General features: G+C 43.2%; 5 protein-coding genes across 8 annotated transcripts; 2 read left to right on the top strand and 3 right to left on the bottom strand.

The window, feature by feature from the left end:
- Positions 1–114: 114 nt before the first annotated feature.
- LOC149299188 (60S ribosome subunit biogenesis protein NIP7 homolog) lies at positions 115–1,708 on the bottom strand. 2 transcript variants are annotated; one of them, XM_089486491.1, is made up of 5 exons: positions 1,633–1,708; positions 1,120–1,206; positions 794–932; positions 503–643; positions 115–234 (listed from the first exon to the last, which is right to left on the bottom strand). In XM_089486491.1, exons 1-5 carry the CDS (start codon positions 1,686–1,688, stop codon positions 115–117), a joined length of 543 nt encoding a protein of 180 aa, XP_089342617.1. In that variant the 5' UTR covers positions 1,689–1,708. The 2 variants fall into 2 exon arrangements, with proteins under 2 accessions (XP_089342617.1, XP_089342618.1); XM_089486492.1 differs by lacking the exon at positions 503–643.
- Positions 1,709–1,894: 186 nt separating this feature from the next.
- On the top strand, positions 1,895–4,915 carry COG8 (component of oligomeric golgi complex 8). Its single transcript, XM_089486651.1, has 5 exons — positions 1,895–2,223; positions 2,609–2,816; positions 3,306–4,139; positions 4,391–4,559; positions 4,674–4,915. The coding sequence occupies exons 1-5, from the start codon at positions 1,895–1,897 to the stop codon at positions 4,913–4,915; spliced, it is 1,782 nt and encodes a 593-aa protein (XP_089342777.1).
- A 1,146-nt stretch (positions 4,916–6,061) lies between these two features.
- Positions 6,062–6,872, top strand: LOC149299186 (peptide deformylase, mitochondrial-like). The gene is made up of 2 exons (XM_089486650.1): positions 6,062–6,623; positions 6,715–6,872. The coding sequence occupies exons 1-2, from the start codon at positions 6,062–6,064 to the stop codon at positions 6,870–6,872; spliced, it is 720 nt and encodes a 239-aa protein (XP_089342776.1).
- A 948-nt stretch (positions 6,873–7,820) lies between these two features.
- LOC149299185 (vacuolar protein sorting-associated protein 4A-like) lies at positions 7,821–12,164 on the bottom strand. Its single transcript, XM_089486423.1, has 11 exons — positions 12,144–12,164; positions 10,785–10,896; positions 10,386–10,530; positions 10,078–10,139; positions 9,776–9,895; positions 9,283–9,439; positions 9,024–9,172; positions 8,658–8,739; positions 8,248–8,467; positions 8,023–8,163; positions 7,821–7,922 (listed from the first exon to the last, which is right to left on the bottom strand). Exons 1-11 carry the CDS (start codon positions 12,162–12,164, stop codon positions 7,821–7,823), a joined length of 1,311 nt encoding a protein of 436 aa, XP_089342549.1.
- Positions 12,165–16,721: 4,557 nt separating this feature from the next.
- Positions 16,722–22,567, bottom strand: LOC149299184 (beta-2-syntrophin-like). Of its 3 annotated transcripts, none has more exons than XM_089486414.1 (8): positions 22,294–22,567; positions 22,006–22,248; positions 19,252–19,453; positions 18,977–19,172; positions 18,080–18,222; positions 17,584–17,780; positions 17,142–17,323; positions 16,722–16,814 (listed from the first exon to the last, which is right to left on the bottom strand). In XM_089486414.1, the coding sequence occupies exons 1-8, from the start codon at positions 22,565–22,567 to the stop codon at positions 16,722–16,724; spliced, it is 1,530 nt and encodes a 509-aa protein (XP_089342540.1). The 3 variants fall into 3 exon arrangements, with proteins under 3 accessions (XP_089342540.1, XP_089342541.1, XP_089342539.1); XM_089486415.1 differs by having other exon boundaries at positions 22,006–22,260; positions 22,315–22,567; XM_089486413.1 differs by having other exon boundaries at positions 22,006–22,567.
- Between the last annotated feature and the right edge of the window lie 1,677 nt (positions 22,568–24,244).

The following is a 24,244-nucleotide window of genomic DNA, read 5'->3' as shown; positions in this document are numbered from 1 at the left end:
TTTCTCTGCGCGTAGGACGTCTCCTGGGTTTAAGCTGTTGTAAGTCTGTTGACGGGTCGACGCGCAAACCATAATTCAAGAAAAGCAATTATAGTCCGGTAAACATTATGCCGTTTATGTCAGTGATTCCTCATGCCTGATGTATTCACCAACATCAGCCTGGTGGAAAACCACAATGGCCATTGGGTCTAGCTTCCGGCACTCCTGTGTTGACTTGGCAGCCACCCCAAAACCCTGTAAATTAAACAGAAATAAAATTGCTGGTTGTGAAGGGATTACACTAAGACTTCCTGACTGTTATGCAAAGTTTGCAATAATGCATTTGCCCGTCCTTTCCAAACCATTATATTGACAAGGCTGGTTTTAAATGGAGTTCAACAGTTCTTATATCATAAGGTTTAAAAAATCTATGGAGGAGTTATAACTGCTGGGGAATGTTCAATACTTTAGAAATACTCTTATAGCATAATTAAAAGACTTAGAACAATAACCCCATACTCACCAAGGGAATGTCAGCCATGGAGTAGACAACCACCCCTTGATATTGAGCAGTGTTCTCAGTGATGCGTCCCAGACCAGACTTCAGCACATGGTTTCCATACAGGAATGACTGCTCGGCACCTGGCTTCACCCACACCTTGTACTAAGAGTAAAGAAAATAAGTGTGAGCATAAGAAATATGGATGGCAACACAGCACCAACTTTACATAGAGCTCTGTCCTGGTCTTAAATCTGAAAAGTCATTCTGGGCATGCGCGTGTTTATAATGTGAAAATATAGGTTGATACTGTACCTTTGCATAGGGGGCCAGGAAGTCCAGTGCTGTCACATGAAGACGAAACTTCTGAGTCTTCGTAAATTTCCCAAAGCAGGTTCCAAGAGATACCAGCTTGTCCCTGGCGATATTGGTTGCCAGCTTCAACATTTTCTCACTGAATCAAAAAATAAAACACTTGTCATAAATCAACAGATGGTGTACCATATAGTATGTGTGTGTATATATATATATATATATATATATATATATATATATATATATATATATATTCCAAATCTTTCCAGTTTGTTGTTTATCCTTCCGCTGGGTCCATACATGCTTAGAAAACAGTGTTGTCTCACCTTACATAATAGACTCGATCATTGTGTAATCTGAAGCAATAAGTCCCATCAGGTCGGTCCACTAGAAGCTTGATGTTTTCTCCAATGCTATATAGAGACACAAGAAAATAAATAAATCATGAAGGTGTTCACTTGTCAGTCAAGGCTGGAATATTATTATTTTTTACTTGAGACGCAGGATTTTCTTAAGAAGCAACAAATACCCATGCCTGGCAAATTTGGTAGAAATCTTGACTGTATGCTCACAAGTTTTACAGACAAAAGCAAGCTTCATGCAACAGCAACTTTAAAATGTTTACTGTATCATATTACATTTAAAAACAGAGAAATTCTGTAAAATGAAAAGTTTAGGTTTTATATATTACATAACTGTCATAAGGGAAATGCATGGGCTATGTAGCCATTGTAATAATGCATCAATGTATTATGTAGTGATGCCTCCAGCAAGGATTCATTTATTAGAATGTAACGTATATCATATATGTCTATATAACCCCATTCTCCGTCACTCACTATTTAGACAACTTTTCGAACATAGTCTTGGTCTCCTCGTCTGTTAAAGGTCTCATGTTGCTGGGATCCACGTGAAGCTCTCAGTAGAAATGAGCCTGCAGTAAACCGGAAGGAGCTCGCGGGTCATTCTGGGAGTGACAGTCTCTTCCAATCAGCGTAGCTACCGTCTGCGCTCAATAAAGTTGTGTTTGTCGCAGCCAGCGAGTCTGCTTGTTCCTGAGTTTTAATAAAGTTTTGTTGAATCCTCTATTCCTGACGAAAGATGGCTGCGGTGGACGTGGAAGATGAAAGCGTCTTGGCTTCTGTGTTACGCGATAGTTTCCCGGAGAGCTGGAGGGACAGCCCGGACTTTGCCGCCTACCTGCTGGAGCTCAGCTCGTTCGGAGTGGACAAGCTTCAGCGAGAGCCCGAAAGGCTGAGTGAGGAGCGGCACCAGATTCTGCAGCAGACCCGGGACCTGGCCTTTACGAACTACAAGACCTTTATTCGCACGGCGGAATGCACCGAGCTCATATACCGGGACTTCAGCCAGGTGGAGGCCAGTGTGTCCCGTCTTCTCAGCAAGCTGCCTGGCTTCCAGGAGAGCTGCAGGTCCGTACCCTGTCACTACACCCATAAAACTGCCTCCTCTGACAGGCTGAGGTGTCACCGTCCCCTCCTATCACCCTTCATAGCGTTAATAGCTGTCAACTTCCTGTCACTCAACTGCCCCTCCTGTTACCCTAATGCCATTCTGTCACCTGCTACTTTTTACCTGTCACCACACATCTATTGCCCTTAGGCCCTCCCTGGTCCCTGGCGGGTTGGCTAGTCCGCTGGCACGCTATGTTATTCCTATGCCATAACTTGCACATCCTTAGTCTCTTTCCATAGTAGAATTCCTGCCATTTTTCTATAATCACTTTGTATATGTGTGTGTGTGTGTGTATGTATATATATATATATATATATATATAATGTGTCTATCTATTTATAGAGGTTTTATGAAACAAGCAGAAGATATCAGCTCGAGTCGGCGAATGAACACATTAACTCTAAACCGCCATACGGAGATTTTGGAAATATTAGAAATCCCCCAGCTGATGGATACCTGCGTGAGAAATGGTTATTACGAGGAAGCCTTGGAACTGGCGGCTTATGTCAAGCGTCTGGAGAAGAAGCACTCCAACATTCTGGTAATCCAGGTGAGAATATATGAGTTCAGAACACTAGATATTACCGGCTTCTAAGCAAACTTGATTAAGATTCACAAGTGTTTAGTTATTGACCACATGCAACAAGGCTTTTAGCGCAGTCATTATTTTTGTCTTTCAGGCAAATGTCTGTGTAGCGGGGCTTGATAGTGGCATATCCAGCCCGGCGTTACATACTTATCGTTACCAATAGAAAACTGACTTTGCCACTACAATTAATTTGGTGATTATAAGTTATTATTAGTTATGCTTCACAGTTAACCCCAGTGTATATAAATGAGCAGGAAGGGCGTATTCGCTGTCTGAACCTCTAATGCCAGGAGCCAGCTGGCCCTGTATATCCCATCATGCTCAGCCAGTGACAAGACCAGCGCTTTTCTCTAAGGATGCTGATGGAGAAAGCTGGGCATTCCACAACAGCTGAAGGTTTACATATTAGCTGCATCTGTTTTATGTCGTGTGTGCGTTGCTTTTCTGCAGGGAATCGTTAATGAGGTGCGTCAGTCGGCACAGCTTATGCTGACGCAGCTCCTTTTGCAGCTCCGCGGCAACATTCAGCTCCCCGCGTGTTTGCGAGTGATTGGTTACCTTCGCAGGATGGACGTTTTCACAGAAGCCGAGCTGCGTATCAAGTTCCTTCAGGCACGCGATGCCTGGTTGCGCTCCCTGCAGAACTCCATCCCTCAGGATGATGCTTACTTCCACCTCACTAAAACTATTGAGAGCTGCAGAGTGAACTTGTTTGATGTTATCACTCAGTACCGTGCTATATTCTCGGATGAGGACCCCCTCCTTCTGCCCCCTCCACCCATAGGATCAATACCGGTGAATGAAGGTGCCATATTCCATGGTTGGGTGCTGCAGAAGGTCAGTGAGTTTTTGCAAGTGCTGGAAACCGACCTACAGCGGGGAGTGGGAGGGCGACTTGACTCTCTTCTGGGCCAGTGCATGTATTTCGGCCTGTCCTTCAGTCGAGTGGGTGCAGACTTTCGAGGCCAGCTGGCACCTATTTTCCAGCGTGTTGCAGCTGAGAACTTTACGAAGGCGGCGCACGAAGCTGTGGAAAAGTTCCAGGACGAGATGGACATGTACACTTTGCTCCCCACTCCCACGGTTCTAGGCAGCAGCATCCCACCTGTCTCACTCCCACCAACACAACCAGGGACACTGCAGCCACCCATGGTGCTCCTAGACTTCCCTCCTCTGGCATGCTTCCTAAATGACATTCTTGTTGCCTTCAATGATCTGCGTCTTTGTTGTCCTGTGTCATTGACTGAAGAGGTAACGACGACACTTCAAGATGCTTTGGAAAAGGTGAGGTTTTCTGTTCCTGACCATCAGACATCATATCACATAAGTAAACTTCTTTTATGTTTGCAGACACAAGTCTACAGGAACATAATAGTAAACTACAAGTACAGAGGAAAAAAAAAAAAACCCTGAAAAATACATATATAGAAGCAGACTATAACATAAAAATTAGAAAAATAAATACATCCTTATCAAGGCCAGGGTGGAGCGTCTCTCCTTTGTCATTGTTAATTTTATCCCCATTTATATTCAAGATTGTGAAAATCATCTTGTCGATTCACCGTGCAGAGGGAGATGCTTTTAGCCCCCAAGAGCGTGAACTCTTCATCCAGTTCTGCACAGTCTTCCTGGAGGACCTCACTCCTTATTTAAACCGATGTCTGCAAGTCCTCTTTCCACCTGCACAGAGAGCACAGATCCTAGGTACGTATTCTGACAAATATATACATTAGTAGTGAGGATGCATGAGATTAAGATTGGAAGCATGAGTTCATGACAATACTGTCAACGCTCCTATTTCATTCATTGTCCGTCCAGGTGTTGCCCCAGTGCATCTGTCTCGTTATGGAAACTTGGGGTCTATTGATGTCTCTGTGCTGCATGAAGCTCTGGCACAATTATTACCACCAAAGGAAACTTCTGAACTGACAGAAAGCGACACAGTTCCAGATGGGCAGGGTGACTTGACGTCTCCCGAGAGTGTTGATGTGCCTAAAGAGAATGGCGGACAGCTGCAAATTCCACCCATTGACGCTATTCCAGCGACAGAAGCCCAGTGACTCCCCAATCGGGGCGCATTTACATGGCCTGGACTACTTCATGGGCTGTTGTCCATTGGCTTTTTATGTTCAAGAACCTGCTGGGCAAACTATAGCAAATACGGTGTCCTTTTTTGTTTTAAAAGGGTGGAGATTTTCTCTCATTTTAATTTCACTTCTGTTGCCAGAGTTTTGATGGTTTGGGAGGTAGAGGTCTTGTACATCTAATTCTGTCTGAGACTGGGTTTAAATCTGAGCGTCTCGATATGGACGTCGTCTAAAGTGGACCAAATTAGATTAGAAATAAATTAATATATATTCTCTTGACTACAAAACATGGCTAAAATATGATGGTCTTGTGTATCACAGGCGTATTTGCATCTAATCGAAAAAGGGCTGTTAGAGTAACAGTCCCACCATTTTGTTTTTGAGTAAATGGGGAAAAAGAATGTTTTACGTCGTGGACCACGTAATCCAGGCAAAGCAGACTTGACCGTCTTCATCGCTCTGCGGGGAAGAAGGGAGAGCGCCAGTTTTTCAAACACAGGAATGCGGTGTTCTCTGCAATGCGTTCATCCCTTTCCATGATCAACTCCTATTTCTGGAAATGAAATAAACCTGGGCGGTTTTGTTTATTTCAGCGATAAATCTAATTCTGTAAAAATAAATAAATGTAAATATAATAAATTAATAAACATGTCAAATTTATCAAGTAATCCGGTTTTCTCGCATTACCCGAGAGCGGCCGCTAGGTGGCGCGGTAGAGACGCAAACGACATCTCCCGGCAGCCTCTCATTGATGACGTGCAATTTCCGTGCAGGAGCGCAGCGTGGATTCGGGGTAGGTGAGGTCGTCCGGGTCAATTATTTAGCTGGTGGGAGTTTGGCATGAAATAAAAATATGAGAAAGGGAGGTTGGTGTTAAAAGACATGCGATGCTGGAGCCAGGCTCTGTGTTACTGGGGATAGACACACTTGTGTGTAATACTATAGTGGATATGTTACCTTCTTAAGAGGCACACTGTGCATAGAATGCCTTTATTGAAGCTCTATCGATACATATTAAACTATAATCATGTTGTTTTAATAACTGTCTAGGATGATTGGTATCTGGGCTATTGTGGAAGGAATGGGGTTAATGCCAATTTTGTTCCTTGCAGGCACAAGATGTTAGTACAAAGAGGCTGCTGGGCACTGGGTAAACTTCTGTCCCATTGCTCCAACTTTGCTGTCCCCACCGCTCCCCACTATTTGTCTCGATTCTGTTCTTCGTGGGCAGGAGGGAGAAGACGCAGTTATTGGAGATATCTCAGGAGGTCTGTGCTAGGTACTCCCACGCCGCCATACTCCAGAGTGACACAGACAGGAGATCCGGTGCTGCGTTGCCAAGCTGCGCCTGTTCCTCCTGCCCGCATTACCCACCCCGATACTGTTAAGGTGCTGGATCGCATGGTACGAGTCCTAAGGGCAGGTGGTTGCGTGGGGCTTAGTGCACCGCAGCTTGGGGTTCCCCTTCGTATCTTGGCTGTGGAGCTCTCTGAACAGATGTGTCGGATGGTGCCCCCAGAAGTGCTGGCTGCACGTGAGATGGACCCATTCCCACTTCAGGTCTTCATTAATCCTGAAATGCATGTTTTGGACTCTCGAACACTTAGCTTTCCGGAGGGCTGCAGTAGCGTCCGGGGATTCTCTGCTGTAGTGCCACGATATTATTCGGTAGAACTATCCGGTGCGTGAACACTTACTAATACAGTTAATAAATATTCACAGTAATCATATTTTGATTGTTTGTCTTCTTCTAAAACACATTTCTGTTTTAGGTCTGAACACTAAGGGTGAGCGCATAAGTTGGCAGGCTAAAGGCTGGGCAGCTCGGATTGTCCAGCACGAGATGGACCATTTGAATGGAGTTCTGTATATCGATAAGATGGATCCACGTACCTTTACCAACGTTAACTGGGCAGAAGTAAATGACTGAGAAATGCTGCATCGTTTTGTATGACCTGAAACCGCACGGGGACTGCTTTGTATAGATGGATGTTCACAGGAAGAATACTGCTTAGTTGGGACAGTGCCCATTTTCCCATAACCAGTGGAAGCTTACATTTTCTTTGCATTAAATATTTAAGTTACAGAAATTAAGGTATTGTTACTACGCTTTCACCGCTTTGTTTATGATTATTTTTATAGGAGTGCACAACGTGATCAAACAGTTATTTTGGGGGATTACTGCCACGGCGAGCATCCAAATCGTCTGCACTGCCCCATCATAAAAACAATGACAATAAATTAAGTACCACAGCCTCAAATTGGTTATATTCAGTGTTCCCTTCAATGTATTTACTGACTCAGCTCATGTCCTTGATACAGGCATGTGGAAAGAAATAAACAAATACCAGACATATCAACTTAATCAGAAATGGTATATTTACACAGCTGAACACTCATTCCCAAATAACACACACAGCAGGTACTGGCAGGTAATAGAAGGTAGAGGAGGATGCAAAGGGTAACGAGGTGGTGTACTTAAGCACCCCCACACCTTTAGTATTCCGGAGGAATTGGAGAAGGGAGTCAGGAAGGGGTAGTGTTACAGAATGTCAGTTACAAAAAAAGTATTTTTTACCGGTAAGTTAAGCAGCGACAGCGGACATCGGGTTGTACTATTGTGGGGAGGGCAGGCAGCCAAACCACGGTAGTTGCTGATGGCCAACGAACGTAAACCTCAAAGACGAAAATTTGAAGATTAGTGGAGGCACACAGGGTGTCCGGGGCCCAAGATGGAATTTAAGTCCTGAATATATGTATATGGTGGTGTCTGGTGCTCCCAGATTCCTGCTTTATGATGGGCGGGGGCACTTAAAAAGTTAAGCAAGCAAACACGGTGTCCAAAAGGCATGCCCCCATCAATGCTGAACTCTGCACCTCATCCTTCTTGCCCAAAGTCGTCTGTAAATTTCTTCACTTTCAATAGATCCTCTGAATTAACGGTGGGGCGAGTGGTAGCCAGCGACCGGAGCATGTCAGACTGAGAAACAAGGCAAGGGTAAGTCAAATAGAATTGGAGGCCGTGAGAAGTTACGGTTAACAATGTTAATAACGTGGCCTGAGAAATGTGTGTAACTCACCATGCAGACTACTGGCTCCAGCAGTTTGTCACTGGGCACCTCCATCCAGGTCATCTCTATAGCCCCTGGGTCTCCTGGTGAGCAGGGTGTTAAAAGGTCATCTACAGTAATCACAGGATTAGTGCGGGAGGGACCACGAACCTACATTATCAAGAGAGGCAACTTAATTAATAGATGCTATGTTATTCAAGCTGCTGTGTTTCGGTCTGCCTGTCTAGAGTTTACCTTCTTGAAGTGTGTGGCAGACTGCACCTTCCGAACAGGCTGCATAAGTGCATCTCTCACTATGACACTGATGTCTGCTCCAGAGTAACCGTCTGTTTTCCTAGCAAGCTCCCGCACGTCCGCTTCACTCAGGTGGTGAGGAGTATTTCCCAGGTGTAACCGAAACATCTGAGCACGGGCAGCCTCCTCGGGAAGCGGGATGTATATTCGCTTTTCAAACCTGAAACCACAAGAATGATTATTCAGATCGATGCAACAAGCTTGACTATACCAGCCTCTACTCGACGTAAGACCTTCTACACCTCACAGGTTACTTCTTCACATGGACCTGGGAGGTCAGAAAGTATATATGTGTTGGCTATATAAAAATGTATTACATTTAATGGTTGCACATACAAATATATCCATACCTTCTCCGGATAGCAGAATCCAGCACCCAAGGTATATTGGTGGCACCAAGGACCAAGATCCCATCGTTGTTATTCCCAACACCTGCAAACCAGGCCACAAACGCAACATAAAAACAGATATAGAAGACATGAAGAAGTAGATGCAAAAATATAAAAGTGTAAAGATTGTATAGCATTGCAGTAAAAACATGTTCGCTTCTGTGTAAAAAATGGCTCGTGAACATAATCCTTTTATAAATGGCGAGAGGGGCTTGAGGGAAAATAATGTATTTCTACTGAAAAATCTCTGGCGTCTAGTTAATCCCTATTATCCTATTTTGATCACACGGTGTATTGAGAAAAATGGTGATTTTGTTTTGGAGGTACCCTGCATCTGCACCAAGAATTCGGTCTTGATCCTGCGAGCGGCTTCACTCTCATTCTCATTTCGGGATCCGCATAGTGAATCAACCTCATCAATGAAGATAATGGAGGGTTTGTGTTGTCTTGCCAACTCAAAAAGATTCTTCACTAGCCTGGAATGCAAAGAAGAAAATACGTAACAGTAGGAACAAAAGAAGGACCACCGGCATGTCACCCACCGCCGTGTCTTATATTTCCACATCTTGTCCCTGCCAGAACTCACTTCTCGCTCTCTCCTAGCCACTTGGACATCAAATCAGACGAGGACACAGAGAAGAATGTAGAGTTATTGGCTTCTGTTGCTACAGCTTTGGCTAGGTAGGACTTTCCTGTTCCCGGAGGACCAAAAAGCAAGATGCCACGCCATGGGGTGCGCTTACCTTGGGGAAGGATCATAACAGTGACTTTAAAGCGTGGACAGAAAGAGACACATGTGAACTATGTTAGCTCAGATAAACGTCACAAACCAAACACAAAAAATATGCTGAGTTATACATACAAGTGTTAGGGAAACTACAATAACTACAGTTTTGGGTGAGCTGAATGTAATCATAATAAACTGACCAATGAAATCAAACTTCCCTCCATCAAATCCACACTTAGCTTATTGAGTATATGGGAAAATAAATGTTTTCTTTTTCAGGTTTTGTAGTCATATGGAGTAATTAGAGATCTCTGGAACAAGACGTGATTAGAGAGAAGCAGCTGAATCGGACCTGTGAAGAGGTGGGGGAACTTGATGGGTAAGATCACAGCTTCTTTCAGAGCTTCTTTTGCTCCTTCTAGACCAGCCACATCGTTCCATCGAACATTAGGCTTCTCCATGACAATGGCACCTATAGGAACGCCATAAAGGAATTGAGCAGTGAGATGGAAAGACATAAACGCCAACCCCCCATGCCACTCATACGTTCTGCATGCTGTACCGGTGACCAAACTTCCTTACCACTTTCCCTCACCAGTAACATCTCCCCTATTCCCTGCTTCGGCCCTTAAACACATTTCCTTCCACACATACCCATGAGCTGCTCCTGCAGCTTCTTTGTTTCTGGATTGTCCCCCTCACTGTCACTGTCACTTCTGTGGAAGCATAAATAACCAAGATTAACTCAGAAGGTGGTGTCTATTCAAGGATAAAATACTTTAATTGATAAAATGAGTAGAATAATACACCTAAACAAACAAACAATACCATTATATTAAAAGGGGGGATGAGAAGTATAATGCTGGTCTTTGGGACCCACTGCTTTTCCATATCTGGCTTTAAAAACACACAATTCAGTTAAGGGCTGCTGCCTTCCCTTTAAACCCCTCAGACCTTCTTACCCCTTCTCATTCTGTGACTCCTTCACTGGTTTTTTGCCTTGCTTGCTCTTTGTCTTGAGATAGTTCTTTAATTGTTCCGCCCGGTCCAAATATTGCACGCACTTGGCTCTGATGGTCTCCTTGGATTTATCATTGTGAGCCTCATCTGCAGTCATAAATCACGTATACAAAATTAGGGCAATAAATCTATCCCCCCCCCACCTCATTCCCTCCTGACAGTGTTTATGTCTACTCCCAAAGAGGGATAAATCCCTGTAGAACACAGGGCTGCACATACGACTCTATGTGATGATGTTCCATTGCTAATTAAAAAGAAGTTTGGTTAAAAAAAAATATATATAGTTTCATGTTGAGCTGTGTATTTTACTGAAAAATTGCCTGCTTTCTGAATAGACTCACACTTGATGGCGTGCAGAAAGTACTCCACCGCATGCTGGTACAGTCTCAGCGCTTCCTCATAGTTCTTGTTTTTATCCTCTTCGGTGGCCTTGGTGACCAAATCGATCGCTTTCTGGAGATATAGAGAAACATAGATATATGTGTGTCTCTATGCGCATTATAAAATTAGAAGCGTCACTCAAATGCAGGAGGTCTCTAGATATCTAAAGTATGTGGTATCGTGAAAAGGGTGGCAAAAGCAATCACAAGTGTTCATAATAAAACTACACACATTAAAGTGCTCAGCCGATGACAACCTCTGAGTCACAGAAGTCACGCTTAATGATACTAATATGTAGCAATATGGTCACGTGAAACACACGTTCAGCCGGATGTTTGGGTGCAACCAGCGACCTGAATAATATGATGACGGCCAAGGAGAGGGTGGAACCCATCATACCAAGCACAGCAGCCTTAAATACAACGGTGACAGGATGACTGCTGTTAGCAATAGCGTTAATCCCACAGCCTCCCAGAGAACGATACGGCGGGGCATTCTCTCTCGGCACAGGGGGTCCCTATAATTCTATGTGTATGTGTGACAGCAGGTAAATTCTCACTGCTTGTGAAATATTTTATTCTATATATCTAAAGGGCCAAATGAGGAGTTAAAAATGTAAGGCCACCAAGCTGTGTGTGTGGGCACAGGAATATCTCCCAACCCCTTACCTGCAATAATATGATTTGTACAATTTATGTAACTTCCACAGTCCTATTTCTGGTACAAAGTCATACGCTTCTAATTCAATCCCAGTCCTCTCCTGCACCTACCTGTCCACAGTCCCTGTATTCTGTAACTCTATCCCTCATCTCCCCATCCTACCCCTCTCTACCTATCCTGCCCCCACCATGCCCACCTCTACCTATCCAGCCCCCATCCTGCCCATTTCTACCCCCATCCTTACCCTCTCTACACATCCTGCCCTCTGCTACTCACCTCTTACCCATCCTGCCTAACTCGACCTATCCAGCCCCATCCTGACCATTTCTACCTATCCAGACCCCATCCTACCCCTGTGTTTACCCTCTCTACCTATCCAGCCCCCATCCTAACCCTCTCTTTCCCCCTCCTACCCATCTCTATCCCCAGTAGCAGCGGCGGGTCCTCACGAGTATCACTCACCTCTGTCCAGTCCATTGTAACTTACCCTCAGGCTCCAGCCTCTGCTGACTGTTTCTCCTGGTATTTCCTTATTATTATTTTTCCCACATAGCTCTCTCCACCCCCCACGAGCTGTCATCCAGCCTTCCCCTCCCACACTCCACCCGATGTCTCTCCCTGGTACTCCCCGTGCCCTTCTCGCTGCTCCCCTCCTCTACCTGCATAGTTGACGTTGTCATCTCATCTCCCGGTCCCGGTCCCTCCGAGATACCTGCGGATTCAGGGGAGCCCCCCTGTCACTTAGCCGGAACCGGAATTGACGCAATTGGAGAAACCAGGAAGTGGCCTTCCCCAGCTCTCATACGAAACCGGATGCCGCCTCTGACGGTCGCCTGGTGACGTGAGGCTGAGGCTTGCACGTGACCTTATTCACACAAAGTTTCTTTCATGGCCGCGAAATAACAACAGGGGAAACAGAGCTGTCCAAGTGCTGCTTCCTTTATTGTGTAAGAAACGGGTGTATCCGTGCAGCGCGAAACCTTTAAACCTCCTAAAGAGTGTGTAACCGAGAAACATGAAACTGTCTCACCCAGTTACCTCAACTACTTTCTGCTGGCCAGGGAAACACGGACTCCTTACAATTTACCCAGAACGGGAATGCTTCTGTGTAACATGTGCGTTTACGTGTTATAAGGAATGTTTGTATGTTCTGTCACCAAACATGTACCCCTGTCATTAAAGTGTTTGTTGCTCTTGGCAGGACGCTGTGAATTCCCCACGTTTTGCGCTTTGTCTGCTTCTCCTGACGTATAGTAACCCGTACAGTATGGATAACTCGCGGCGTTACCTGTTACATTTGGGACATCTTTTTGGTTTTCTTTTAAACTCCAAATATTGTTGAGCTTCCCTAACGATAAAGCCTTTTATTCTTAATGGCTCCTTGCATGGAACGTAACGCGTTTCTACGTCTGATATGTGCTTCAACACAATTCCCCAGAATATTTGAATTTCGCTACCGCCGTTTTTGTGTTCCAAACAGGGCTTGACGTGCCAACAAATGCAGCTCTTAAAGGCAGCGTCGTCATACTTACATTTAATTATATGTGCATATAATTAACATTATCCCATCGAAATGTGTCCTCAAGTTTTCAAAGGTCAGATGAAATATCGCACTGAGAACCATTTGCATATTATTGTTAACTTGTGTATTTGTTTTTTTCCTTCCAGGACTCCAAGGCACGTCCGGAGCATTGTTTACATGCCTGCTTCCAGGAATTTTGGAGGTGGGTATCAGTTTCTTGGTGGGACATACTTATAATTGACACTGGTCACCTACACACCACGAGGGACGCGTTGTCCCTTATCACACGCTCTATATTTGAGCTTTCTGTGTGACCAATATCAAATCTTACCCAGAGTTCACAAAACTCTTTACTGATACCAGTGACGTTTCTATATTTTTTATTAATATTAACACATTATTACTTATTATTATTATAATTATTATTAAAGGTGTTTTATTTCAACTCTTTAATCTTTCTCTCAACCTTAAGTTTCAGTCAGGCTTGCTATATATATATATATATATATATATATGCATAAAAGTAATGCAGTAGGGAAACCTGTGTAGTTTATAGATTTTAGGAGCCTCAGCAAGTATTGCAACAAGCAAACTGGCAACGCGTATTCACTGTATCCATGACGATATTGTGATTTGAGTGTAAAAGTGCAAGAATCAGACTCTTCTGTTTGTATCTTATGGCCTAGTGGAGCCAAACATCAACACAGAAAGACACAGAACCCACAAGCATGTGAAATAAAGTCCTTTATAAATATTGTTACAAAAATAAAGCTTAGGACCATGGCACGGTGCCCTCAATTAGTTAGGCAGTGCCACGCTCCTTGTGCCACAGTAGGCATTCCGCTGCATAGTGTTAATAAGGGAGGCAGCTGAGCCCCTCACAGATACAAAATATATTCAGCCTCTCTCTTTAGTATAAGAGACATTATTGATCCGTTACTGGCTATAAGAGGCACATAACACTGTCAGGATACAATATTGTATTAATGCAGCACTTAGGAATACACCTGAATTGAAAAATCTCATTCCTAACTTCCAGCCTACAATGTCCTATCTTGTTTTATCAGCATAGATCCAGTGTCTTAGCTGTCTAACACATGATGTTAGGTGCTAGGCTGGGATAGTCAGATTCGCACCTTCAGGTGCCAGTGAACTACAACTTGCAGCCCATAATATTGCATCTTCTGGGGGTTGCAGTCCAGTGTCAGCTAAAGGTGCACATTTCACTGACACTGATTGTCTTTCTTTCATTATGTTAAGCATACAGTTTTCTATAATTAGGTCTGCTGTGACCCTCGGAATAAAAATAAGTATATGGGTCTGATGTTATCATCTGTTTTATAAGCAACTTGCAAAGAGACTGCATTGCATAGCAATACATAGGACCTGTTAAGCTGTGCAAGGCATTACATAGCATTTAGGTGATATATCGAAGCAGAGAATATGGTATCATTTTATATCATCTGTTTACGTCAATGCCATAATTAATATAATAAACCAATACTTCATAAATGAATGAGTATAAATGCCACAATAGAGCTATATTATTCCTTCATACCATCTAATGCAACATGGTTTTGGTGGTAATTATGGGGCGCCATTACTGTCTCTTTGAGATATCCGTAACTGCCAGCCTCTCCTACCGGAAATGAACTATATTCATAGCCAAAATGGCAAAAATTGCTTTGTATTTGTGGAACACAGACTAGCATTCCATAAATAGGAAGTGACAACAAAGCGTGTGTGCAACACGTACTGGGATTAAAGCCATTTAATAAAGCCATTAAGGAGGAAGGACAACCACAACTGAAGTGGTAGCTGCGCCCCCAACAAAACTAGTTGACCTTTGTTCCTAAAATCCTACAAAATGTAACATTTTAAAATCACCATACATGAAATCAGCTAAGAAATTGGACTCCAGCATCCTGATTTGCCCTGATCTTGTCATAAGCCTGGATTCCATTATAGAACTAGGAATAACTTCTGTGAACTTCTCACTTTTTACATACCTGCATTTTAATATCTTGCTTAATTCATATGAGCTCTTCTAGTCAACCGATTGCATCACAACATTTTTGAAAAAGTCAACTTCATATAGATACATCATCTATGTTCCTGCACAGAATAATCTTTGGCTAACAAAGCGAGAGGCAGTTCTAGCCATAAGGGTGTTGTGACCTCGCTTGACTCCAGCTACAACTGCTTAAAACAGCAGCAAATCCTAATGTCCTCTCATATATGGACGCATGCCAGTGGAAGATTGGTGTAATATTTTAGTTTGGATATCTAACTATTCATATACGTATATTTTCCTATATATATTTATTAGTTAAATACTCTTTATTGAGGCTTTTCCTATATAACAACATGTATGGGTGTGTAAAAATGTATGTAATGTGTGTGTACAGATATATGTGTATATTTATATCCAGTGGCAAGAAAGAGTAAGTGAACCCTTTGGAATTAGCATAATTTATGTATACGTTTGACTTAAAATACCATATGATCTTCATCTAAGTTACAATAATGAACAACACACATATTATTGTATTGTTCTCATACATACTGAATACGTCATTCAAACGTTCACAGTGGTGGTTAGAAAAAGTATGTCGAGCCATATGCTAATCACTTCAACAAAAGCTAATAGGAGTCAGGAGTTATAAACATATAGTCCAATCAATGAAAAGGGATTGGGGGTGTGTTTTAGAGCTACTTTAACATTCAAAAACAATGCATTTCTAAGGTGTTATACAGGATAATGTCAGGGTAGCTTTCCAACAGCTGAAGTTCATTAGAAGTTGGATGATGCAGCAGGACAATAACAGTAAACATCAAAGTACATCTACTACATAAGTCTTTCATAAAACTTCTATACGGAAGAATGGTCTAAATGTCCTCCTGAACGTTGTGTGGGTCTGATCTGCAGCTACCGGAAGCGCATATTTGAGGTTATTGCTGCCAAAGGAGGTTTCGACCAGTTATTGACTCTAAAGGTTCAGAAAATTAGATAATTCCAAAGGGTTCATTTACTTTTTCTTGCTACTGTATATATATATATATATATATATATATATATATATATATATATATATATATATATATTATACACACATATTACATAAGATAAATATGCTATAAATATTTGTTGTGCATACTAAGGCAGCAATTAAGTGAAGGCACTTTGGTCATATGAAAATTCGTAATATAAAATAATCCCAGAGATAATAGGAAATTGTATGAAAAGGTTGTCACATCAGTGAAGAGACATTTGCCTTGTATATGTGTCATGTTCTCCCAATAGTAGAGTAATTTAACGGTCAAATGCCCCCACACGTGTCATATACACATTTTTGTGATGCCTGTTTCATGGATGCATTAACTTCTTTAAATAAAATATTAAAATTGTGGTCCAAATCCCGCAGATCCGTCTGTCTTTGGTTACTAGAAATGTTATCTCGATAGGTCCCTGCAGTTAGTAATGTGAGTGCAGTTTTGTAGTTTTGTTTTGTTTAAAATCCACCAGCTCTGGACCACTTACTTGGATGTCTCCCCTGCCTGTGATTTTTGGTATGGCCCTATGACAGGAGAGCGTGTTGCTCCCCAACTTTGCAAATTGGTCTGCAGAGTCTATACTGAGTTCCTGTGTTTCATTACTGGAAGGCACGCGATGATTGCTCTGTGCAAGTAGGATTTCGTGTCCCGTGGAGGGCGCTCAGGCCAGCAGACCCATGCGGGTGACTTTAGCAGAAAGGAATGTGTGTAACAGGAACACAACAGGCTTCGGACATGTGTGCAAATCCAGGGCCTGAAAGAACAGAATGACAGAGAACACCCAGCGCATGCACTGTTAGCTCTAATACAATCCAGAATCAGTCTTAGCTCTATGCTGGCTATGCTTGATGATATGTTGAAATGGGGGTGGAAGTGAACAGAGTGTTTAATGGTCTGGTTATAAATAACATAGCACTATGCCAAGGCCTAACGTGTGTATGAAAGCTGTTTGTTATAGGGTGGTTTCTAAAGTGAACTTACTTGTTCGCTTTTATCAATGGTGTAAGTGTCAAAACTAAGTGCAGTCACTGCTGTTTCTACATTTTCATGCAGGCACCGAGCTTATAGAAGTTGCTCTCACCAGCTCTCCCTCTGGTCCTCCAAAATCCAGATAAAGGTTTCTGTTCCCATCGTCTGCTGACATCCTGAGCTTCTCAAAGGGGTATCTGTATATTACTGGTCCTGAGGGCCCACCACGGTGGACCGTAAATCCAGTATCATAGTGTATAGAGAGTGAGACTTCTTCTCCTCGCAGAATACAGCCTGCACGCAGACATACAGTGTTACAAACCATATCTGTTACAAGACTTACATTATCTCTGTATACCTGACATATCACATGTAGTGCCCAAAACACTGCTCCCCTGTTTGATATTTTATGATACATTTATATTATGGTGTCTATGAAAGTGCGTCTTTCTGTATGTATCTCTTTTGGAACTGTATGGGTCCAAAATAACCTTAAGCACATTGTTACACCTTGTTACATTACCCGTCAGATTTCCTGGTCAGTTGTCACTTACCGATGGTCACCTCTCTGATGAGCTCAGCTGAAGCATGACATCCTTGCACCAATGCTCTCGTCCAGGCTGACAGATCTCTCTGAGTCTCCACTCGGAACACATGTGTATCTATACCCTGAGTGGAGCCTGTCCGAGTGCCAAATGTGAGATGAGACCCCATGGAAGGCGAGCTGTGTCCAGGACCAGAATGTACCAACCTAAAAAACAGTGTAGAATTAACCTCAGGGACCACATGTCGCCCTCAACATTGGACTACTTAGTTCTTGTTCCTTATTATAGTACCTGATTCTGATAAGTGCCGTGTAAGGGTGAACACTGATTGTTTAAGCACCATTGTTAAGTGCAAACTTAAACGTTAAATATTGAATGTAATCAGGTCTTGCTACATTTTTTTTAGGGGGGTCAAACCATGAAAGAATCACTTAACTTGAGACACAAGCCCAGAGATATCACAACAATCCCAGAAACTTCAGTTCGGTTGGCTGGCGGAACACACCTGGTGTAAATCAGTGGCAGCCTGTGTCTGGGACTCTCCCATTCCTCTCGAGTCCTTGGCATTGAATCAAAGAGCAAAAAGTCCTTCTGCGAGACGGCAATGAGAACTGGATGCCAGAGAGAGCGCCCATCGTCTTGGGACACCTGGGAGAGATAAACGATAGAAGGAAGCACACTTCAAGGTACCGTACATAAAGTAGTAGACAGCATCAAGCCCATGTTATGCAGATACAGAGTAAACACTGTTATGGCACATACTCTGCATAAGGTTTGTTAGTAGGTGTAAGGAATGGAAATTCACTGATAAGGGGAGCATACACCGTAAAACGTAGAAACTGGAAATGTCATGTTTCATGGACTCCTTAGTGTCCATTAATCCCAATTCCTGATCCATGGTTCCGCATGTTACACATTCCCTTAGTTATCAGGTTTCTAGATGGAGGTTCAGCCCAAGGTGCTTCTTAAAATTCTCTGTAGTTCAGCCAGTCATGAACGCACGAGGCTTGGTTGTCTTGGATATAATAATACTCATTAACATTGATTAATACAAGATCCAATTTCTACTTTTCACTATGGCTTTGGATTTGGTCTCATCTGCTGCTCTGCTGTGTTGCTTACACTTGTAAAAGCACAGCCTAAAAGGCATAAACATTCAGATTCCCAGGTTGCTGCTAAAATAAAAATGACTAATAAATATACAAAACAAATCAAGAATTCAGTGCACACCCAGCGAATACCATCCAAAAATCACCTGAGATGCCGTCACACTATATGGCTATATATATATATATATATATATATATATATATAGCGCTTAGCAAGTTCGGCTATATTGCTTACCAAGGAGTTCCGCCAGCTGTTTAGTCAACAATACGACAGTATGTGTGCTCCTTCTCACCTGTTCTGCAACCCAGCCCAGGTTCCTGAGGTCCTCACTCGTTGTCCCCAGCATGCGCTGCGTCTCCGCTAGCACTTGTGGCAGCAGCGCAGTGATGTTACTGTGCAGAGCCTGCGACCAGGAGAGGGCAGAAGCCGAATCCCTGCAGCGAAGGATAATGGAATGGCAGCCATCTGGAGACCGCATCTCCACCAAACTGGGAAAAAAAATAGCAATGAGAAATACAACATGACGAGAGTTACTTTCCTTTCCTAGGACACGTGGTAAATACTGACCGTCCCTCCGGGTCGCACATGCTCAGATTTCGTGCCGCGTAGCACATTTTTAAGGGGATGACCTTGCAGTCTCTGGAGTTGTGCTTGGGAGACCCTGAATTGTCGCTGTGTGCTGGACTGCGGACATCGGGGCTGTCCCACGGCAGGTCACCGATCAATGATGCTTTCCGAATGTAGGGTGACACGTCCTGAAGAAATCGTACTGAAAGCACAACGTGAGAGTGTTACTCTGTGACGTTGCGCCATATCATCCTATGCATTTTAACAGAAGGCAGCAGGTGTGATACCAACGACAAACATTGCCCACCTTTAGCATTCAGGTACAATGATGCTAAGGAGGACCAGATTTGTTTGAAACGTCCATTACTTAGGGGATTAAAAGCACCAATATCAAGCAACCACTTTATGGGCTCAACCTTATGCTTTTCACACAGAAGAACGTACTCAGAGGGCTCAGCAATAGCGTCGCTTACAATATCTTAAGTATTAATAGCTACAACTTTCTTTTGGGTTTTTTTTCCTCTCCCCCTTTACCTACTCTATTGTAAGAGGGTTAATCCAATCTATCTAGAGATTTTATTCTCTACTGTAGAAAAAACAACGATTTGAGAGAGACCATAAAAGGAAAGAGAGATGAAATGAAAAATGAAGAGAGAGAAGTGGGGGTGGAGCGCGGATGAAAGCAAAATTCTCTGATGTTTCTTGGTCTGTCATCTCAAGAGAAATAAGAGCAGACCCAATGAAAAAAGGTTTCTTTTTGGCGACCAGCGCCTGTGGATTTATGAATAAGCCAGCGGGAGCTCTGACTTCAGGGATGACTGCACCACTTTTACCACTTACGCACAACCCACCGCAGTGCTTCCTTGACCGTTGGTGATGCTGTGACATTCACAGATCTGCTGCCCCTAAATGGAGATTTCGAAAAAGGAATGTCTGTGATGTTCATACTGTTTTAGGCAAGTTTTATTGCCAAGTGGCCGCAGCATTTGTTTACCATTTAGTGACACCTCGAGCAGACCGTTTCTGCTGATTGCTTCAGTCTTACCATTTTACACAAGAACGGCTTTTTGATTTATTTTTTTTCGGGGTCCTTGATCTCGTTTACAAAGGTTATGTATCCGTTCTCTGTCATTAACACTGTTCTGACCTGGTTATTAACTTGGTCCCCTAGGGCAGATTGGCTATTTAAAACCAGACACCTATGATTTTCACATGTTACTAGTTAATCCAGGAATTCTAACCTGGCATGTAACATGTGGATATCATCAACGTTCAGTGTTAGTTGGCCAGGGGGGTGATTTAGCCAATCAAAAAGAAGAACTGTGGTTCCACTTATCTGAACGGGTATGACAAAGCTTTACCGGTCATCATCGTATGTTACAGGACCCATGCTTAAAACATATGTGCATGGAGGACCTGTCTGCTCCTGTATTTTATGTACTCTTTGATATCCTTCCAGACGAGTATTGCTGAAATCCTCCTGTCGTTGTCTGAACTGTATAGGATGATATGAGATCCCCCAATTAGTACTTGGGCACCATACTACCCCACAGAGTGGTTTCACCTTTTATATTGCTGTAACTCCAGTATGCCCTTTCATGTACATCAGTCTTCCATGAATCAGTCTCTAACTGCCTTGTTTGCCTTAATTACAAGGCATTATTCTGAACCCCTACAGCCCTCAGGGACTACAGTTAGACACCAGACCACTACACTCCATATTCTTAATCCTTCACCTTTCTGAGCTGCAGAAAAAGATTCTACTTTAAAGGTGCGTGTTGGAAGCAAAGCTTTTATTCCAAACTTGATGTGTGCACAAACACATCACAACTGCACGCTAAGGTTTTAGGAACACACACCCAGAGCCTGGGGATGGTGCCGCTCCCTCCTCTCCACATGCTGAATGCTGAGTGCTTCCAGCTGCCATTAGAGTGTCGGAGTTTAACTCCTTCTGAAAGAAGCCCGTTCTCCCCGAGTTCTAGGAATTTCCAGTAACAGTCCACTGTATTCTTGGAGCAAACTCATGGATAGATACTCGTTATCTAAAGGCTAACACCACTTGTGGGTGCAGCTTCAAAATGACTACACAACAGCAGAGACATACAAATTACACACATAATCTTGTTACGGAGAAACAGAAAAATGTGATCAAACCGTAACTAGTAAATCACGACTTAGTATACTTTTGTCTGCTATAATCCCTCCTGTATAAGAGATCGAAGAGATAGAGCGGGAGAGGCCAGTCTCCCAAAGGATGTCTTCTCTGTGGGGGAGGTGAGTGATACAAATGGCTAGGTAAACCCGATTAGCATGACACGCAGACTCAGCAAATCCATCTGCCATGTGAAACAGACACACAGCATGGGCATTAAATAACGACCAGCGAGGACTGAGTTAAATCATTTGGGAATGCGTGTTTTTTATCCGCAGCAATGGCGAAAGATTTCTGCTGGTTAAACAAGTCTGAGATTTATCTGTCACCCACATAATCAATCGCGCCGTATGTTGGCTTTGGAGAGTTATAGTGTGTGAGGGGCAAGGATGGGTAACGTGGAAAGGGAAACTTGTAAGTTTCAGATAAACACAAGCTTATTTTTCCACCAATGACCCTTATCTGGGCCAGATAACAGAGGAAGCTGTTTGATGTAATCCTAACCTTATCGCACTTTGTAACCAGTTCCGTTCTTTACAGTGGAGCTGCTAAGTTTCCCCCAAAAAGTAGAATGACACACTCGACCTTCTGCTTTTTCTTACCCTCCAGTGTCACCTCCTTGCCGGCTTTTTTGAGCACTTGTACAGCTTGATCATGTGTTGCGTTACGTAAATCAGACCCATTCACAGATAGGATGGCATCTCCGACCCTCAGTGCCCGACTCTGATCTGCTGCCAGGCCAGGGAATATTTTTGAAATGAGGATAGGCATTCGGTTCTCTTGTCCTCCCTTGATACTGATCCCCAGCCCACCAGACTCCTGCTTCACCACTCGAACTCTCCTCACTGGCTCGCCTCCTATATCCACAACTGGACTGTCCATTGGGAAACGTGCTCCTGGGCTGCCCAGACCCGATTCGGAACCACAGTCTGACCCTGCCTTGGGAGAATTGGCCCCTGGGTGTACAGGAGATGCTTGTCCACGTCGAGGGCTTCCTGGGGCCAGTTCAGTTCCATTACTAAGACCATTCAGAGTTCCACAGGGTTCTGGCTCTGCAGTCAGAGTCAGGCTTTCTCCAGTCAGCTCTGCCTGGACTCGTACCCAGTGGTCCTGCAGAAGAAGGTCCAGGAGCCCGGACTTGGAGGCTCGAGTCCAAACAGCCATGGTGCAGGGGGAGAGAAGGTGCTCGCATAGAGAGGAGCAGACACTTCCTGCCAGCAAGAGCTCATAGTGACCACCCCTCCCCCAGTCTCGTCACTGCTTGAAATTACATTGCCTGGCACAGGGGGAGCAGCGCCATCTAGTGCCATACCTAGGCCACAGACTGAGAATACCTACGCGTGAGTCCTACAAAGTTCAGAATTCTACATAGGCATCCATAAACTTCCCAAGCTGGCAAACCAACGACATTGGTGCGTTACGTACCCTGTTATGTACCGTACACACGTTTGGGGTCAATTAGCTGTTTTCATAAAAAACAAGGACATTTCTAGCTGTAACATAACCGCAAAAGGGTTTTGTAACAATCAACTAGCCTTGGATTAGCGAACGCAACGTGCCATTGGAACACAGCACCGATGGGAGTGATAAAGGGTCTTTGTAGGCCATTGAAGAAATATCATAAAAAATCTATAATTTCCAGCTACAATAGTCATTTACAACCTTCTACAACCTGTCTACACAATCTGCGCTGTATTTTTGACCCATTTCATGTTATACTAATGGACTCAGTTTATGTTTCTGTCAAAAACAAGGACATTTCTAAGTATGCGTATCTTTTTTATAAACCAGCTACCGGCTGTAGGCAAAAAACACCCCCTGGAAAGTGATCACAGAGAGGTCTACCCAATGTTGTTTGCCGGCAGGACCAGATGTTTCCCAAACCCCTCTTTATTAATTACACCCATGACATGCTTTGTGTTAGAGATAGGCGCTGCCTTTTAAGTACCCCTTAAAATACCCATTTAATATCCATTCGTGATGCTAGTTTGTCATGGTAGGTGGTTCTTGGAAAGAAATTATCTCATGATGGATCTTCCCAGATTTTTCTCACTTCACTCGGTTTTTTCATGGTATAACTTCTTGCAGCCTTCGATACGCTCCTTTAGATACTTATGAATCTTCGTCGTACTCTTCATTATAAGGTTGAATTATGGCAGAGCACCCATAGTTTCTCCATCGCCACTAACAGTGACTTCACTCCATTTAAGCACAGCTTGTGTTAATTTAATATCATTATTAGTATATAATAAACTAAAAGCTTTGCTTTCTTCCAGTTAAAAACCGGGAACATATTTTTCCCGTTTTAATCATAAATAACTTTAGACACAGCTATGACAGATTTCCTTTTAGAGGTGAAGAACATATTCTTGGCACTAGGTCCTATGAAACCGCTGAAGCTCAACCTTACCGTTCAGCTCCGTAATATTTGGAAATTTTTTATTGTAAACACAATGACGACTTTTTTTGAATATTAGGCACTTGGGAGCAGCGATTTCTTGCAAATTCCCCCTTGCCAGTTCATAATCTGGGAAACGATACAAGAATATGTAAGCCTTCCTTCCTGAGGATGCATCGGCAGAGAATCCTTTCCTGTTGAGCAGAATGGAGCTAAGAGATAGCAAGGCTCCGCTCGTAGCTCAGGGTATGCTCGTGAGTCACAGAACAGGGACATTTAAATAACATTTGTACTTTTGTACTTTCCATAGATTTTGTTTTGTATCATATTTAAACATATAAATTCTATCAAAGTAGCTTCCAATTCCAACCTACAATAACTTCATTTATGTGTCACAGAAGAGGTGTTTGTTTTGGGTGTACAAATCAATGTCCTTACTGCCG

Source organism: Sceloporus occidentalis, unplaced genomic scaffold (genome assembly GCF_023333645.1).
Source record: "Sceloporus occidentalis isolate IW3139 unplaced genomic scaffold, rSceOcc1.0.p SCAF_29, whole genome shotgun sequence".
Lineage (NCBI taxonomy): Eukaryota > Metazoa > Chordata > Lepidosauria > Squamata > Phrynosomatidae > Sceloporus > Sceloporus occidentalis.
The sequence above is the reverse complement of the archived record's forward strand: the minus strand, read 5'-3'. Positions and strand labels throughout refer to the sequence as shown.

What these genes read in the sequence shown, in the direction of transcription:
- LOC149299184 (XM_089486413.1), bottom strand. Translation starts at nt 22,567, where the DNA reads ATGGCTGTTTGGACTCGAGCCTCCAAGTCCGGGCTCCTGGACCTTCTT. An exon ending in CAAGGAGGTGACACTGGAGG is followed by an intron (nt 19,454 to 22,005) that starts GTAAGAAAAAGC and finishes TTGTGCTTTCAG; the next exon opens with TACGATTTCTTCAGGACGTG. An exon ending in TGGGCTGGGTTGCAGAACAG is followed by an intron (nt 18,223 to 18,976) that starts GTGAGAAGGAGC and finishes TATCTCTCCCAG; the next exon opens with GTGTCCCAAGACGATGGGCG.
- LOC149299188 (XM_089486491.1), bottom strand. Translation starts at nt 1,688, where the DNA reads ATGAGACCTTTAACAGACGAGGAGACCAAGACTATGTTCGAAAAGTTG. An exon ending in GATCGAGTCTATTATGTAAG is followed by an intron (nt 933 to 1,119) that starts GTGAGACAACAC and finishes TTTTTGATTCAG; the next exon opens with TGAGAAAATGTTGAAGCTGG. An exon ending in CCATGGCTGACATTCCCTTG is followed by an intron (nt 235 to 502) that starts GTGAGTATGGGG and finishes TTTAATTTACAG; the next exon opens with GGTTTTGGGGTGGCTGCCAA.
- LOC149299185 (XM_089486423.1), bottom strand. Translation starts at nt 12,164, where the DNA reads ATGACAACGTCAACTATGCAG. An exon ending in TGGCTAGGAGAGAGCGAGAA is followed by an intron (nt 9,173 to 9,282) that starts GTGAGTTCTGGC and finishes TTTGCATTCCAG; the next exon opens with GCTAGTGAAGAATCTTTTTG. An exon ending in ATTCTTGGTGCAGATGCAGG is followed by an intron (nt 8,740 to 9,023) that starts GTACCTCCAAAA and finishes CCTGGTTTGCAG; the next exon opens with GTGTTGGGAATAACAACGAT.
- LOC149299186 (XM_089486650.1), top strand. Translation starts at nt 6,062, where the DNA reads ATGTTAGTACAAAGAGGCTGCTGGGCACTGGGTAAACTTCTGTCCCAT. An exon ending in TTATTCGGTAGAACTATCCG is followed by an intron (nt 6,624 to 6,714) that starts GTGCGTGAACAC and finishes TTTCTGTTTTAG; the next exon opens with GTCTGAACACTAAGGGTGAG.
- COG8 (XM_089486651.1), top strand. Translation starts at nt 1,895, where the DNA reads ATGGCTGCGGTGGACGTGGAAGATGAAAGCGTCTTGGCTTCTGTGTTA. An exon ending in CCAACATTCTGGTAATCCAG is followed by an intron (nt 2,817 to 3,305) that starts GTGAGAATATAT and finishes GCTTTTCTGCAG; the next exon opens with GGAATCGTTAATGAGGTGCG. An exon ending in TTCAAGATGCTTTGGAAAAG is followed by an intron (nt 4,140 to 4,390) that starts GTGAGGTTTTCT and finishes TTTATATTCAAG; the next exon opens with ATTGTGAAAATCATCTTGTC.